Source organism: Balaenoptera musculus, chromosome 11 (assembly GCF_009873245.2).
Source record: "Balaenoptera musculus isolate JJ_BM4_2016_0621 chromosome 11, mBalMus1.pri.v3, whole genome shotgun sequence".
In the NCBI taxonomy this organism is placed as follows: domain Eukaryota; kingdom Metazoa; phylum Chordata; class Mammalia; order Artiodactyla; family Balaenopteridae; genus Balaenoptera; species Balaenoptera musculus.
In genome coordinates this window covers 2,308,850-2,325,396 of record NC_045795.1, presented here as the reverse complement: position 1 = coordinate 2,325,396, position 16,547 = coordinate 2,308,850, and the positions used below count along the sequence as shown (strand labels likewise).

The 16,547-nt window shown below is 51.9% G+C and overlaps 1 protein-coding gene across 7 annotated transcripts in view; it reads left to right on the top strand.

The window, feature by feature from the left end:
• The window catches only part of SLC22A23 (solute carrier family 22 member 23), a 153,245-nt gene that overhangs the window by 37,410 nt on the left and 99,288 nt on the right, over positions 1-16,547 (top strand). For 6 of the 7 annotated variants that reach the window (XR_005022001.1, XM_036870637.1, XM_036870635.1 and 3 more), the window contains one exon: positions 2,835-2,989. The exons of the other annotated variant lie outside the window; for it this stretch is intronic. Coding sequence is in view for 5 of the 6 variants with exons in the window: in XM_036870637.1 (XP_036726532.1) it covers positions 2,835-2,989 (155 nt within the window). In the remaining variant the exon portion in view is untranslated. The remainder of the gene's footprint in view (positions 1-2,834; positions 2,990-16,547) is intronic. 7 annotated transcript variants of the gene reach the window in all.

Sequence of the window (16,547 nt, the reverse complement as noted above, 5' to 3'; positions counted from 1 at the left end):
GGGTGGCGGAGGGTGGGGGGGAGCACCGGCTGGAGATCTGAGGGAGGGGACAGCGAGGGGCGGCATTTCCCTCCCCTGCTTGGTCTCTGTAGAGTTACCATCAGTCAGGGGCCCCTGCACCCCGTCTCTGAGCTCGGGACTGTCCTTCCCCCCACTCCCTGCTGTCAGGAGCCCCAGCTTTCTCTCCCAGCTTGCCCACCCTTTTGTGAATAATCCCTCCATTAAAATCTCCTCGGAGTCCTCCGTTGGAGCGGGACACCTGTGTCCTGTTGAGACGCCGTCGTATTTCTCTGGGGCTGCTGTCACAGTTACCAGGCACTTGGTGGCCTGGCTGAGCTAACTTACGGTCCTGTAGTTCGCGCCAGGCTGAACTCAGGGTGCCCGCAGGGCTGCAGTAGCCCTCTGGGGGTGCGAGGAGAGAACTCACTTCCTTGCTTTCTCCACCTTCTCGCGGTCCTTGGCTCCCGGCCCACTTCTAGTTTCCGAGCCCGAGGTGGCTGGTCAGGTCCTTTTCACAAGGTCATCTCTCTGGTTCCCTGCAGCCAGGACAGGCTCTCCGGGTCCTTAGATTAGACCCACCTGGACAGTCACCTCACCTCAGGCCCTTCACCTTCGTCACGTCTGTGCAGCCCCTTTTGCCATGAGAGGTGACACAGTCACAGGGTCTGAGGATTAGGACCGGGGCACCTCCGAGGCCAGTATTCTGCGCATCACAGATCCTGACTGCAAAGGCTCTGCATCACAGATTTGGGGGTGCGATTTTACCGGTCATCTGGTGGGGGAGGGCCCCAGCTCTGGGGCAGCCGGTGCGCACTTGAACTCCAGTGCTTTCTAAATCACTTGCACGTGTCTGTACCCGACAGCCCTTCCTAAAGAAAGCACAAGGCTCGTTTGACGGAGCCTGGTCTTCCTCAAGATTCCATCCTTCCTCAGGGAGCCTGGATTCAGGGCCGGGGGCTCTGGCTCTGAGGACCATGTTTGTCCCACAGTTCCTAATCCTAATTAATTCGCTTAATGATTTTAGCAACCATTTGGGAGGGAAAGATTTAGAATCATTTCTACAAGTTAAAAAAAAAAATCCAGGATCTTTCCTAAAGTGTCAGGACAGGGCAGACCATGTCTGGTGGGCGACAGGGACGCAGGACGCGGGAAGGGGACCCACGAGCTGCTTGGTGCCCTGTCTGTCATCCCTGTTAGTGATCCCAACACACTGTGATGCAGGACGGTTAGCCCCATGTTACAGAGAAGGGAAGTCGAGGTAAACAAGAACGGGTAAGTTAGACTTTGTTTTCCTTCATTTCAGGAGACCCAACTAAGCCATGCTTAAATTTATTTCTGTAAACGGGTTGGGTTTGGACCAAACTACCTATAGAGTCTTTGCTGATAAGGGCTTAGTGACCCCAGCACAAGTCAAGGGAGGTAATGGCTAAATCTCGATAAGAAGGTTGACTTACGTTGCGTTGAGCTGGCAGCCTTGGCCCCCTTTCTCTAAACCAAAGTGACTGATGCGGATGCCCAGAAGCCTAAGGGATTCTGAATGAAATTGTGTCCTGTAGTTCCCGCCCCCAGAGTTTCTAGAAATTACATCCATCTCCTGCACAGGGCAAGGCCGTGCACTGCCGAGTATTGCTTTTTTCAAAAGCAGCTTTATTGAGAGATAATTTACATACCATAAAGCTCCCCCATTTTAAGTCCCCAATTCAGTGAGTTTTAGTATATTTACAGGGTTATGCAGTCACACCACATGCTGAGTCTACAACATTTCCATCTCCTGCCCATTTGTCGTCACCGCCATTCTCACCCCAGCCCTAGACAACCACGAATCTACTCTCCATTTCTCTCCATTTGCCCTTTCTGGGCATTTTGCTCTTAGGTAGGTGCCTTGTCCTAAGTCTAGGTGTTTGGGGTACCAGGCGTGGACTTTGTTCCCTTGGCAAATGGGGTCCAGTTGCTCTGTGAGCTTTCCTTCCAGTTCACTCCGGCTGTGTCACATTCATCTGTGTGGTGGAGGGTTCTGCTTTATTTGGGACACGTGGCAGGTTAGCTTGGGAGGGATGGAGAACAAGGGCCTCCCCATCCCGATGGGCCACCGCTCCCCGCTCCCCCCCGGGCCACGCCTAGAAGCACATCGCCCCTAGTGGTCACCGAGCTCTCACCGGCTGGCGCTGCGGCCCACCAGCCCAGGCTGCGCGCTGCCCTTTCCCGAGATGCAGAGGATGGGCCCCTGGGGGCTTCACTTTCGGGTCCACACCCCTTGTGTACAGGTCAGGCTACCTTAGTTTAGCCTGTGATCCCTTAAATTTTCTTCTCATCATATAGTTGAAACCAGTCGGCAGCCGGCTTGGCCCTTGGCTCCACCAGGCCACGGGTAAGGTCGGGCCAGGCTAGTTAACAGCCCAGAGAAACGGCTTGAAGCCGCTTGCCCGGGGTCTGTGTTGACCGTGGAGCCAGTTCCAAAGCTCAGCAGCTTCTCAAGACTTTGAATGTTGGGCGTGTCAAGGTTGGTGTTTGGGGAAGGTATTACTGATTGTGTTGAATTATCTCCCATGTACTTGGGAACAGACGCGACAACAGGACGTGGTTCCCGTCTCTCGTCTGTTGTTGTGCGGTACTCTTGACCTGTGTTCCCTAATCGACAAGTCGAGCGGGTGCGTGCATATCCCCCGGGGACCTTCTACCCCTGGGCCTCCCCGGGTGGGTCCAGGAGGGATACAGACTCGGTGCGGTGCTCATCCAGCACCCAGCGAGAGCCGGCGGTCCCAGGGATGCCGTGGTGGTCCGCCCCGCGGCCCCACCCGGCGGTGACGGCTAACCGTGTCCCTGTCCGCGTGCAGGTTCGGCCGGCGGCCCGTGCTGCTCTTCTCCGTCATCTTCATCCTCGTCTTTGGACTGACCGTGGCGCTGTCTGTGAACGTGACCATGTTCAGCACACTCAGGTTCTTTGAAGGATTCTGCCTGGCTGGAGTGATTCTCACCCTGTACGCGCTACGTAAGTAGGAGCCTTCACGGCGGGTCTTGAAGAAATGAGGGGACGTGTGGCCGCTGTGTGCTGCGATGCGGGGAGGCGGGGGGGCGGGCTGTGGAGGCAGCAGCTTCTGGAGGTGCGGACCACAGGCCTCATCTGCTGTGAAAACACTTGTTCCCACGTTGCGTCTCTAACCCTCCCTTCAGCCCGAGCTCCAGCTCAGGCTCAGGGCCCGTCGGAGGACGTGGGGGGCTGCATCGTGGCCCGGAGAAGTGGGGGTCGGCCCACAGTGGGCGTGGACGGGCTTCTGCTTTCCCCCGGGATGTTCTGTGCTCACGTTCCGTGCACTGCCAAACCTGGACGTATCCGGGCATCCCTGCGCTTGGTTCCAGAAGAGCATACCAAGTGCCTGCTCCAGTTTGGTCTGGGCTCAGTGTTCTGATGGACTCCTCAAGAGTGTTTCTTGTCTTTTCTTCTTTAAGACTGCGCCAGGTCCAGGCTTCCCACCTCCACATGTGGCTTAAGTGGTCTGGACCTGAACCCTAAACACTGGTGCTGGGAGAGCAAACGCCAGTCTCTTTAGGGTGAAGAAAATTTCCATCGTGTTTGTGGCCCTTTTAACTCTCCTGTCAAGGATGGTTGTCTCACTTCTTTGTAGTTGGTGGTTCCTAGCACAGGGCCACAAGCCCACAAGAAGAAGGAAGGTTTTAGGCGTTTACTTATTTTCTAGTTTTATACCTTTTAATCACAGTGTGGAAAGAACTGTTAGGACTAATGTAAGATGATTTATGACGTGTTTTCTTTTTCTTTCTCTTTGACAACATAGGCAGGATAGACTAAGTAGCAGTTTCCAGTGGGGTTAATAAGGATAGCTCTGATTATCTTAAAGTATGGCTCTCTTAGTTTAGTCTATGATCCCTTTAAATAACACTTTTAGATAGCCTGGATTTTGTTCCCTTACTGTAGAGAACAGAAGTATAGTCGATTATAACGTAGCTTTATAACCACAGAGAATAAAAGGGCTACAGACGTGTTCTCCTAAAGTCACTGTTGACAGTTCTGTTATCTTCTTCTGACACTGAATTGAATTGTGGTTTCTTAGAAATCACCGTTTCCAGGTTATTTGCATTTATTTTGGAACCCTTGCTCTTGGGGGTTCTTAAGGAACGTACGTGTTCCAGGGCAGTGGGTCGAGGTGATGTCTGTTCGGAGGGTGTGTTTCTTTGAACAGACATCATGGGCGGGGTGGGCCTGAGCGCTTCCACTCAAGGTGCCTGGGCCGTTCTCCATCCCTGCCCACCCGTCCGTCTGTGCAGAGCAGCGGCTCTCGCGCTCGTTCTGGAGGAGGGTCTGGGCCCTGCTCTCAGGCCATCTGGCCGCATGTTGGTTGAGGCGCGTGGGCGTCTGCTCTCCAGGTCGCCATCCCCGCGGGGCTCCGGTTCCCCCAGGAGGACATCCGTCCTTTGCTTCCTCGAGGACGCTGTTCCCAGGGACGGTTCTGCACGCTGGCAGAATGGAACAGCCGCGTTTCAGACACTTAGCAGAGAAGTAACCTCCATCTCACCACCCCGGTACTTAACCACATTCCGTGGAGAGAATGTTCACGGAAAAGAGCCTTAAAGCAAAGCTGACATATCGGTTTTATCTTGCATGCCAACTGCTGGCAGAGACCTCAGAGGACCTGGGGGGACCCTTGGGGCCCAGCGGGAGAGGAGCCTGACCTGTTAGCCCTGCCGGCCTGTGATAAGGAAGGAGGGCAGGGGGTGGCCGGCCGTGGGCATCTCTGCAGACTCCCCTGAACTCAGCCAGACCTGGAGAGAATTTCCCCCAAACGGCATCATTTCAGCCTCACGTAGAACCGCCATCGTCCCTGTGAAATCTGTTGCTGTATGTACTGTGAAAAATGAAGCTAAGGCTGTTTTTTTCATGAGTTTACACAGTGAGCTCTTTATAGTAGAACGTTCTCTGACATACTTCAGAACCATACGAAGAGCGTGCTTATCCCGGGAGACGGCTTTGCTGTTATCTTACCGGCACAGATCATGTAACCCAGGCATCTGCAAACTTTTTTCTGTAAAGGGACAGGTAGTAAATATTTTATTCTGTTGCAGCTACTCAGATCTGCCGTCGTATCCTGAAAGCAGCCATAAATAATATGTAAATGATTAGATGTGGCCGTGTTCCAGTAGGACTTTGTTTAGAGGCAGATGGTAGCCAGATTTGACCAGTGGGCCGTCATATTTTAGCCCCTGATAAGTGATTCTCTCTCTTTCCACTGACGCTGGGAAGCTTGGAAAGCTTAGAATCTGATCTAGCATGTGTGTGGGCTTGACAAGCTGAGCTTTAAATGCTGGCCCCTCTCCTAGTTTTATTTGAAATTTTCTGTTTTCATTTCTCCTTTGTCCCATTTTCCTATCTCCATAATTTAAGTATTATTTTATTATATGGATTTCTGCACACAGTCTTAAGTTTTCTTGGAAATGAAGCAAGGCATAAATAAATAGTTATGTTTTCTTAGATTGGGATTATGAGTCAAACGTCATGACAGATACCATTGCAATGAAAATTTCCAAATATCCACCAGTGGCCCGTTGTCCGAGTTAATACGATATCTGATATAGCAAAATTAAAATAAAGCAAAACGATATAAATGATTACTTGGAGTTCATTGAGATAATATTTAAACAGCGTAAATCAGGAAAGCTAAGTTTGGGAAAGGAGACTCATAAAAGGAAATAGAGTTGTAACGGGCAGACAGCATTGGGGTGGGTGTGCTGCGTGCTGGGCTGGGGTAGCCCCTCTGGCTCTGGCAATCTTGGGAGAAGACAGGCTGGTGACGAGAATTTAAGAGACCAGCTCTCAGTCCGTAGGGCAGGTGACTCTGAATTTCCTGATTAGTGTGCTTGCTAACATGTTATACACTAGTATATATGCTTAGTGAGTGCTTGGGAATTTGTTTTGCTTAAAGGAAATTCTTCATAACCCTGGTCACAGGGTCGAAGTATTTCTTGACTCTAAAGAAAAGTTTTTACGTTGGGGAGGTTGATTATTTGGAAGATACATTTTTTACGGTCCTGACATTTTCTCCCCCTTCAACTGGCAGGTTTTTAGCTTACTTAATGCATCTGCTGGAAAGGTCTGAATTTTCTCAGAAGAGACCTGGATATCGTTCTTTTTTCAGCCTTGCAGGTTCTTGGCATTGTAAGAAGGGAGAGTCATGATTTTTGCCGACTTCGTTTCTTGCGGAGCTTGCCATGAAGGTGGACTCTTCAGTTTGAGACATGATACTGACATGTGAAGGTTTTGTGCTTTTACGTGCAAGGCTGCTTAAGGTTTTTCCTGTTTTGGAATTTGTCTAAGGTACATTCCAGTTAAAGACTCTCTCCTTGAAACTTTAGTTTCCTTCGGCTCACCAAAAGGAGATGTGGTTGTGTAATTAGGACATAAACTAGAGACGGTTGGCGTCTTCCCAGGAGTCTGTACCTGTAAGCATGTTGGCAGGAGCCAGAGACAGCGAGCCATGCTGAATGGTTAGTGGCAGCTACAGCCGAGCTTCCTGCCGCCTCTGAGGCCCCACGAGACACTGAAATAATTAAACACACTTGGGCCACCCTGGTGGCTTCATTGTAGCCCTTTAGCTCTGGACCCGAAAAAAAAAAAAAAAGGTAGAAAGTCTTGACTTAGCTGGGCCAGCAGCAGGGAACCACAGACAAAGAAAAGAAGCGAGCATCACATTTCCTTATTCGTTTATGAAAAATAAAGTCTTGTCAGAGACTAAAGAAATAGACTCTTTTCAACACGGGCAGGTGTGATTTGTTGTGGTGTGAATTCTTTTTCCAACAAGGATTCGTAACCTCACAGACACGGTGATGCAGCTTTTGTAAAGATGTGTCCTTGTTTAAAAGAAGCCCCGAGAGGTTATAGCTTTTTGAGTTGACTTGATATCAGATGTAAAAAGTCCTGGGGGAGAGGAATGATTTTAGCATACTCTTTTGAGTTTCTCTCCTCGTTTGATCTCTGTCTTCCCCGCCCCACTTTTAGCAACCTCCCCCGACCCTGAGCGCAAGTAATGAGCCCTGCTTTTTGCCAGCAGAGACCATGCCTTACTGACGGTGGGTGAATGAACATTACTTTTTTGTTTTTGTTTTTTGGCCTAACAACAGTTAGGCCAAAAAACAAAACAATTGTTTTGTTTTGTTTGAACAATTTCCTTGAAAAATTAAAAGCTTCATTTTCTCATTATAATAACCCTCCTCAAACCCAGACAGCATACATAATTGGACGAATTTTACACATAATCAAGGAGTGACCAGAAATTTCACAGGTGACTAAGTTACTGATTACTTTGCAAAATGAGGAGCCAAGTCTTAACTGGTAAATAATCTCTGACAACCTTGAGTTTGCTCTGGGTGGGGTGATGTTCTGTTCTCACTAGCTCGTGAGATAGATGATGGATCTAAACTCAGGCTGCGTAATTTCCATCGTGCTGCGTGACTTTCTTCCTCGCGATTGCCTGTGTTCCTATAATTTGATGTTCTTCTGAACTAATATTCCTTGGGACGTATCTCAGTCGACAGGGTTTCTGAGCATCAGAGCTGTGCTGTACGTAAAGAAGACAGTCCAATGAACCGTGGCACCAGGGAGTGAGTCACTGAGCTGTGTGGTCAAGTATAGGTGACCCCAGCTGGCTGAGGAGCTAATATTGGCACTGCGTTGGGGTGAAGGGACAGTTTCAGTATAAGTGACCCCAGCTGGCTGAGGAGCTAATATTGGCACTGCGTTGGGGTGAAGGGACAGTTTCAGTATAAGTGACCCCAGCTGGCTGATGAGCTAATATTGGCACTGCGTTGGGGTGAAGGGACAGTTTCAGTATAAGTGACCCCAGCTGGCTGAGGAGCTAATATTGGCACTGCGTTGGGGTGAAGGGACAGTTTCCGTGTAAGTGACCCCAGCTGGCTGAGGAGCTAATATTGGCACTGCGTTGGGGTGAAGGGACAGTTTCAGTGTAAGTGACCCCAGCTGGCTGAGGAGCTAATATTGGCACTGCGTTGGGGTGAAGGGACAGTTTCAGTATAAGTGACCCCAGCTGGCTGATGAGCTAATATTGGCACTGCGTTGGGGTGAAGGAACAGTATCAGTATAAGTGACCCCAGCTGGCTGAGGAGCTAATATTGGCACTGCGTTGGGGTGAAGGGACAGTTTCCGTGGAAGTGACCCCAGCTGGCTGAGGAGCTAATATTGGCACTGCGTTGGGGTGAAGGGACAGTTTCAGTGTAAGTGACCCCAGCTGGCTGAGGAGCTAATATTGGCACTGCGTTGGGGTGAAGGGACAGTTTCAGTGTAAGTGACCCCAGCTGGCTGAGGAGCTAATATTGGCACTGCGTTGGGGTGAAGGGACAGTTTCAGTGGAAGTGACCCCAGCTGGCTGAGGAGCTAATATTGGCACTGCGTTGGGGTGAAGGGACAGTTTCCGTGTAAGTGACCCCAGCTGGCTGAGGAGCTAATATTGGCACTGCGTTGGGGTGAAGGGACAGTTTCAGTATAAGTGACCCCACCTGGCTGATGAGCTAATATTGGCACTGCGTTGGGGTGAAGGGACAGTTTCAGTATAAGTGACCCCAGCTGGCTGATGAGCTAATATTGGCACTGCGTTGGGGTGAAGGAACAGTATCAGTATAAGTGACCCCAGCTGGCTGAGGAGCTAATATTTGCAGTGCGTTTGGGTGAAGGGACAGTTTCAGTGTAAGTGACCCCAGCTGGCTGAGGAGCTAATATTTGCAGTGCGTTTGGGTGAAGGGACAGTTTCAGTGTAAGTGACCCCAGCTGGCTGAGGAGCTAATATTGGCACTGCGTTGGGGTGAAGGGACAGTTTCCGTGTAAGTGACCCCAGCTGGCTGATGAGCTAATATTGGCACTGCGTTGGGGTGAAGGGACAGTTTCAGTGTAAGTGACCCCAGCTGGCTGAGGAGCTAATATTGGCACTGCGTTGGGGTGAAGGGACAGTTTCAGTGTAAGTGACCCCAGCTGGCTGATGAGCTAATATTGGCACTGCGTTGGGGTGAAGGGACAGTTTCCGTGTAAGTGACCCCAGCTGGCTGATGAGCTAATATTGGCACTGCGTTGGGGTGAAGGGACAGTTTCCGTGTAAGTGACCCCAGCTGGCTGAGGAGCTAATATTGGCACTGCGTTGGGGTGAAGGGACAGTTTCAGTATAAGTGACCCCAGCTGGCTGATGAGCTAATATTTGCAGTGCGTTTGGGTGAAGGGACAGTTTCAGTGTAAGTGACCCCAGCTGGCTGAGGAGCTAATATTGGCACTGCGTTGGGGTGAAGGGACAGTTTCAGTGTAAGTGACCCCAGCTGGCTGAGGAGCTAATATTGGCACTGCGTTGGGGTGAAGGGACAGTTTCCGTGTAAGTGACCCCAGCTGGCTGATGAGCTAATATTGGCACTGCGTTGGGGTGAAGGGACAGTTTCCGTGTAAGTGACCCCAGCTGGCTGAGGAGCTAATATTGGCACTGCGTTGGGGTGAAGGGACAGTTTCCGTGTAAGTGACCCCAGCTGGCTGATGAGCTAATATTGGCACTGCATTGGGGTGAAGGGACAGTTTCAGTGGAAGTGACCCCAGCTGGCTGAGGAGCTAATATTGGCACTGCGTTGGGGTGAAGGGACAGTTTCAGTGTAAGTGACCCCAGCTGGCTGATGAGCTAATATTGGCACTGCGTTGGGGTGAAGGGACAGTTTCAGTATAAGTGACCCCAGCTGGCTGAGGAGCTAATATTGGCACTGCGTTGGGGTGAAGGGACAGTTTCAGTGTAAGTGACCCCAGCTGGCTGAGGAGCTAATACTGGCACTGCGTTGGGGTGAAGGGACAGTTTCAGTGTAAGTGACCCCAGCTGGCTGAGGAGCTAATACTGGCACTGCGTTGGGGTGAAGGGACAGTCTCTCGTGACCGTGTGCCTGGCCATCGTCATCGGTTGCCTCTTTCTTCCCCCACCTGCCCTGTCTTCGGATGCCTGGGTCTTCCCTGCCGCCACCCTGGGAGCCAGCGTCCCGTTCTGGTGGGACCAGCTCTACCTACAGGGCTCTGTCCACCAAGGAAGTGAGTCAGAGTTTACCCAGAGCCTTTGGCAAACATTTATTTTTAAACTTCAGAAGAGTTTTGGTTCGATCCAGGTTCAAAACGGCATGGTTGGGAAATCAGAATGGACTTAGGTTTCCCCATCTGTCTTTTTCTTCACGGGAAACACTTTACTAACCCACAGGCAGACTGTGACGAGGGAGGGAGCAGATGTATAAGAGAAAGGTAACGAGGCCTTGGTCCCCTCGCCTGCCTTCCCCGTCACACCTCCCAGGAACCCCAGCGCTCTCGGGATGCTGCCGTAGGGCGGGGGTTCCGGCGGGTTGGTCCCATCCTCCCGAGGGGTTGAGGTGGCACAGCTTGGGGCCCTGTGGCTGGTCTGAGACTGGAGGGCCGAGTCATCCAGGAACCAGGGAACCAGGAAGCGCCGCCGAGGACGGTGTTTCTCGGAGTAGTGGCAGTTCTGCAAATAAAAATGATGAAACCTCTCTCCCCCTTCTCACGTACTAGCCGCAACTTGGATTTATATGGAGACTTTTCTCTGAAGAAAGTGCAAATGTCTGTGTGTCTCTAGGGCATGTGAGGATATGTTGTGTCACCTGCACGTCAAAGGTGGAAATACGAGGGCAGAGGAAGGGTACGCGGCTGGTGGCATCACTGAGGCCCAGATGCCCAGTCTTCTGCTGGAAGTTGGGACAGAGGTTCGTGTGAGTGGGCGTCAAGTGCATATTCCTTTGGGTGTTTCGAATTTGGTGAAGAGAGTCCTGTCTCAAAATCAGCGGAAAAAATAGAAAATATTTAGATATCTGGCGTTCTAAAATGAGAGTATTTGGATGCCTTTTCCCCCCCGCAGTGGAGAATGTTATTAACGCTGTGTCCATCCCTGAGGACTGGGTGTTTCCCAGACTGGGATTCTAGTGGTACGTGAGGGCTTCGTTTGAAACAAGCTGCTCACACACTAAAAGGGGAAGGAGAGAGATGTGGAGATCAGGAGATCCAGGTGTAGTGTGAGCTCCATGGTGGACCGACCGTGTGCCTGCAGCAAACTGCTTTATCTCTAAGCTTCTGTCTCCCTCTCTCTCAAGTCAGGGCACAGGTTTCAAAGTGTGTCCCGTGGAACCATTTGTGGAGAAAATGGGTAGAAAGCAAAAACAAATGGATTCTAGGTGTTAACATTGACTACCGCTGTCAAGATACGGCAACGACAAAACCAAGTGAAAACCACCGCTGCCCCCGTGCTTTCCTGCTTAAGCATTCCATGGCTTTTCATTCTAAGCTCAGCCAGGAGCCCCTGCCGGTGCTGAGGGTTTCATAGCCCTCAACAGGGGCCACGAAGGACAGGAACCTGGCGATGCTAGGCCCTGAATGGTGTCCTTCTCCGGCCCGCGCTGGCAGCCTGAGTCACTGCTCTCTCGAGGCTGCAGCGCTGAGGGGCTGAGGCCAGAGGTGACGTGGGAGGTGAGTGGGGGGCAGGCTTAGCAGTTGACTGCTTCCCTGTCCCTGTGGCTCTTGGCCCTGCCTTCTAGGCCGCAGCTCCACCACCACCCCACCCCCGCCACTTCTGGGAAAGCCTTTCTTGCCCACTGCACCCTCCTTTCTCGCCACATGTTTGCCAGGTGGGCTCACAGGTCTGTTCCAGGGATCCCGTTAGACGCCACAGGGTTTTCTTCTCTCGTCTGGAAAGACAGGAAGGGACACAGTGCTGGAAGCTGTGCCGACTGGAAGAGGGGGTTGAGGAGAAGTAAGAGAGCGGTGTTAGACGGACTTTGTTTTGTTTTTCACTCTTGAAACAAAAGGGAGGAAATGAACGTCACCTGGAAAGCAAGTGAAAAAGACCAGGCTTCTTTAAAAACATCCAAACGGATCTGTGGGAGATGAAATCGTGACTGGTTTGCCCAGACTCCTGTTGGCAAAAAAACCCATAATCTTGGCTGAGAGAATAGAGAGAAATGTAACTCCCGTGACGCAGAGCCCTGAAGGCTTGCTCTCAGCGACCGTGTGCCTCTGTGTCACGCCGGAGCAACTCGGCGAGTCTTGGTTTTGTTTTTGGTGGCTCTCGTGAAAACAGGACTGCTTTCTCCTTCACTCATGCACTCGGCAAGCATTTGAGGGCTTATGAGGTGCCAGGGGATCGTGATTAACTTGAGCACTTACCGGGTACCTAAGTCAGGGGCTGAGCACGCAAAGGCGGACACACCTTCCTGCCCACCGGGACTCAGAGTTTAGTGAGGGAGATGCAGGGCCAGGCCTCGGCTGCACTGAGAGTGTCGGAAAGCAAGCCCGAGCTGTGAATTTGCTAGGGTCAGGGGGAGTAGGTGTTAGCTATTTGCAGTGGATACTCAGAGGCCAGAGGAGCCTAGAGCATTCTGGGTACTGTGGGTGATCAGGGACCAGCTGGAGCCTAGTGCATTCTGGGTACTGTGGGTGATCAGGGACCAGCTGGAGTCTAGTGCATCCTGGCAAATGTAAGTGATTAGGGGCCGGGTGGAGCCTAGTGCATTCTGGGTACTGTGGGTGATCAGGGACCAGCTGGAGCCTAGAGCATCCTGGATGATGTGGGTTATTAGGGGCTGGGTGTAGCCCAGAGGCTGAATCATGAATAGTGAAGCCTGGGAAGGAGGCTGGAACAATGCACAAAAAGACTCTGTCCTCCGTGACCTTGGACCAGTGCCAGGCTACTGCAGGGTCTCAAGCAGAAAGGTACCGTTTTAGATGCACGTTTTGGGGGGATTGCTCAGGCTGGGGCGGTGGAGAGCAGACCAAGGAAGCAGGCCAAGCTGAAAGCTGCAGGCGGTTGCAGCATCTGGGTGAGGAAGGAGAGCCTGGAAGAAGGCTGTGGCCACGGGGAAGGAGAGACTTTGAGGAGGTGGGACCTGAGCTTAGGTGATTGGAGAAGGGAGCGCAGAGGACCTGGTGACCAGCTTGGGCACCTGGATAGGTTTTCCTCCAAATGGTGGGGTGAGGAATAAAACGCAGGCTTTCAGATTCCTAATCCTATAGATTTCGAAGCCACCGGCCCCTCCCCTCCTCTGGCAGGTTTGCCGGGGGAAGATGGCAGCTTCAGTTTCAGATATGACGAGTCGGGGGTGCCTTAGGGGTATCTGGGGTGATTGATTTAGCAGGTGACTGGCTGTTCAGAAGTTCAGGAGCAAGGTCCGCATGTCCTCAGCATCAAGGTAGCAGTTACAGGCCCCGGCATAGCTGAGTTTGCCCAGAGCCTGTGTAACATGAGAAATAAATGGGTGGAGGAAGAGGAACCAGTGAGGGAGGTGGGAAGGAGTAGCCTGAGTGGTCAGTGGAAAGTCAGAATAGCCTGATAACCAGGGCGCTAAGGAGAGGCCAATGAGAGTGTCCAATGATGCAAGAAGAGGATTGAGAAACAGCCCTGGGCTGGAGCAGTGGTCGCCCAGTAGGTCAGAGGTAACCGGGGCAAAAGCAACTTCCATTTAGTGATTAATGTAATCTAAATCATTTCAAGCATAGGTTTTAATTTCTGTCTTCCCCAGAGGGATACATCTTGTCCTCATGTCAAGTATTTTAGAAAGAAAGTAACTTTTTTTTGGTAAGATGTATGTAACATAAAATTTACCATCGCAACCGTTTTTAAGCGTACGAGTCAGTGGCTTAAGTGCATCCACGTTGCTGTGCAAGAAAATAACAAGTAAGTGTTGATTATAATTGGGTAGAAAAAGTTGAGTTTAGAAGGCAAATCAGTAATGAGTTTTCTTGAAGTCACCTGAGACAGTGCATTCTCTTGGCTCAATAGCTGGGAATTCAGAACTGCAGTTGAACTAGAGATGCAGTTTTGTCTTCCAAGGGATGTCATGTTGCTCACGCCGGAAGCAGGGTCTGCACACTCGCTGTGCGCCCACGCTCCTTCTCGTCCACACGCACGCATGTGTGTGTCACACGTCAGCAGCTGGGAAGATGCTGGGAAGGGTTTGGTGTTGGATGTAAGCCAAGCCCCACCGCTCGCCCAGTGTGATCTTGGGCGAGGTGCTTAAAGACTCTAAATCCGTTTCTCACCATGAAGGGTGGTGCAGAGAGTTGAGAGGATGAACGTAATCGCCGTCAGTAAACCACGAAGATCCAGAGAAGTGTGGGTGGGCGTGTGTGTTCGTGCACGTGCTTCTGTGCGTGTGACGGCCACCGCTCTGCTGAAAGCAGGAATCCTGTGCTGGGATCATCAAGCGTTTCCTCTTCCAAAGGGCCTCATCCGAGGGCTTCCCTGAGCTCACAGCAGACTCGGAGCACTTAGCTGGAGGGGAACATTGGACTGGGGTGGCTACTCGCTGGGGGTCACGAAGGAGAGTCACTGTGGTGGGGACAGGCGGGGTAAAAATCCGCTTCATAACCGTTTCTCCAGCAGCTGGCTTAATAAACCACCTCTCCTGCGACATCCATCCAGAGCCCCACAGGCTGCATTTTTAAACTCCGAACCACTTCAGGGGCAGGAGAAGATAATAAACTAAAGGAAAGGTTCTCCTGGACAAATCATACGAGGGGCCCTCGGCTCTTCTGTTGGACCCCAGTACCTGGGTACCCGTCACACCCAGAACACTCCATTCCTCGCTGAGAAAGACACAAGGAAATGGAACACTGGCAGCTGTTTTCAAGATCTCATAGACATTTTTTTTTAATTTCATACTAACTGTATAAGGTAGCTTCTACTAAGACCCCCATTTTACAGATAAGGAAACTGAGACCTCTAATCCCCGGGCGAGTGGGGCCTTTCAGGAGGAGCTAGCATTGACTGGACTTTACAGTGTGCCTTGATGCTGTGCTGAGTGCAGAATCAATAGTTCAGTTACTCCACCCCTTAACCCTATGATTTGGGCACCACTGTTATCCCCACTTTACAAATGGGGACCTGAGGTGTAGGTGAGGTAACTGGCCCAGGACCACAAACCCAGAGATGGAGGAGCCAGGACTGGACCCCAGGTCTCGGTGGCCCCAGTGCCCATGTTGGTAACTGCCACGTCGTTCCTAACAGCCCTAATATCATTTTAAATGTGTACCAATATCCCATAAGGAGTTTGCATTAGTTCTTACAACTTCTAAATGACTGTAACACCAAAGTGTTAACGACCTCCAATTCCAAAATCAGTACGATCCAAATTAATGGCACTTGAATGTGATGGGTGAGGGTCTTTTCCTGAAACAGAATCGCCCGTTCAGCCTTGTTGGGTCAAGCAGCAGAAAGACATGGCTGCAGATTCAGTCTCACATTTAATCTATTTTGGCATTTGGACTTGAAAAATCCCAGTGTCCGGGATGCCTGTTCACGTAACTTTGCTGTCTGAGATGGTGTTAACAGCTTTGGGGCTTTGCCCACATGGAACACTCATCCTTCATACCCACCACGCCTCGGCCCCTCGACGGCCCTGCTGACTTGTCTGCTTCTCTTGACCATAAAGTGAGATTTGTGGCATTATTAAAACATTAGCTAAACAGGTGCTTAGTCCAGTGCTGACCGGGGCTGAGCCGGGAAGCCATCACTACGTCCCGTGTCCTGGCGCTCCTGTGCTGATGAGCATGGCCTTTCCAGGGACGGCCTCAGCCTGGTCACGTCCTGGGGTGCTGGACACCGTGGCGGCTGCCGTCTCCTGCTGCTTTGTTCAAACCACGCTTAAGCCCGCCTCTGTGCAGCCAGCCATGGTGACCTTCGGCCTTTGGACTGTAAATCTAGACACGAGCGTGGTCTGAAATCTCAGGTCCCTGCTGGGTTCCGGGCTGCTCAGCCAGACAGTCAGGGTGATGCTTGTGTGAATGTAAATGGATTTCCATTGACACGAGAACACGAAATTTAAAGGTTCCTGCAGATCGCCAAGAACGTGCCCTCGGGTGGCCAGAGACGGGCCTCCCCCACTCGGGAACCCGCGTTCTAGAGCCCAGAGCCCCGCCCCGCCGGTGACCCTCTCCCCGCCCCCGTTCCTGCCGCCCTCAGCTCCTCCCACCCCCATCACCGGCGGGATGGCTTGGCTCCGGCCTGCCCCCCGCTCCCCGTCCCTTTCCCCGGTCAGCTGCCTCTCTGGCCTCATCCTGCATCCTGAGGACCAGGCACCTTCCCAAGAGATACCTCTGTCCTCTCACCCAGGAGCCTGGCCGGCGAGTGGGACCTCTCCACAGGGAGTCACCGTGGGGGGCTGGGAAGGTTTTCCCCAAGGGCTGGGGCCTCCGAGGGCCGTGGGTGCCGGGCGCGGTGTCCCGGCGGCACTCTGTAGGCGGAGGACAGCCATCGCCGGCTTTTTGCGAAAGTGTTTGCTCCGTTCCGTGCTTCGGGGAGAGAGCTCTGGGGGCCTTGCCCTCTCATCCCATCGTGGCTGGCAGGTAGCAAGAGTTTGTGCCGTTCTAGTTCTCGCTAGTTCTAACCAGTTTGAACCAGAATGTCCTCTTGTCACGGAAGGCGTCCCTGCAGAAAGTTCAGTGGAGAGCCCATCGTTCAGATCTCTCTTTCCCATGAATGAAATTTACCAAGGCCATTCCTCTTCTTGGCGCTTTT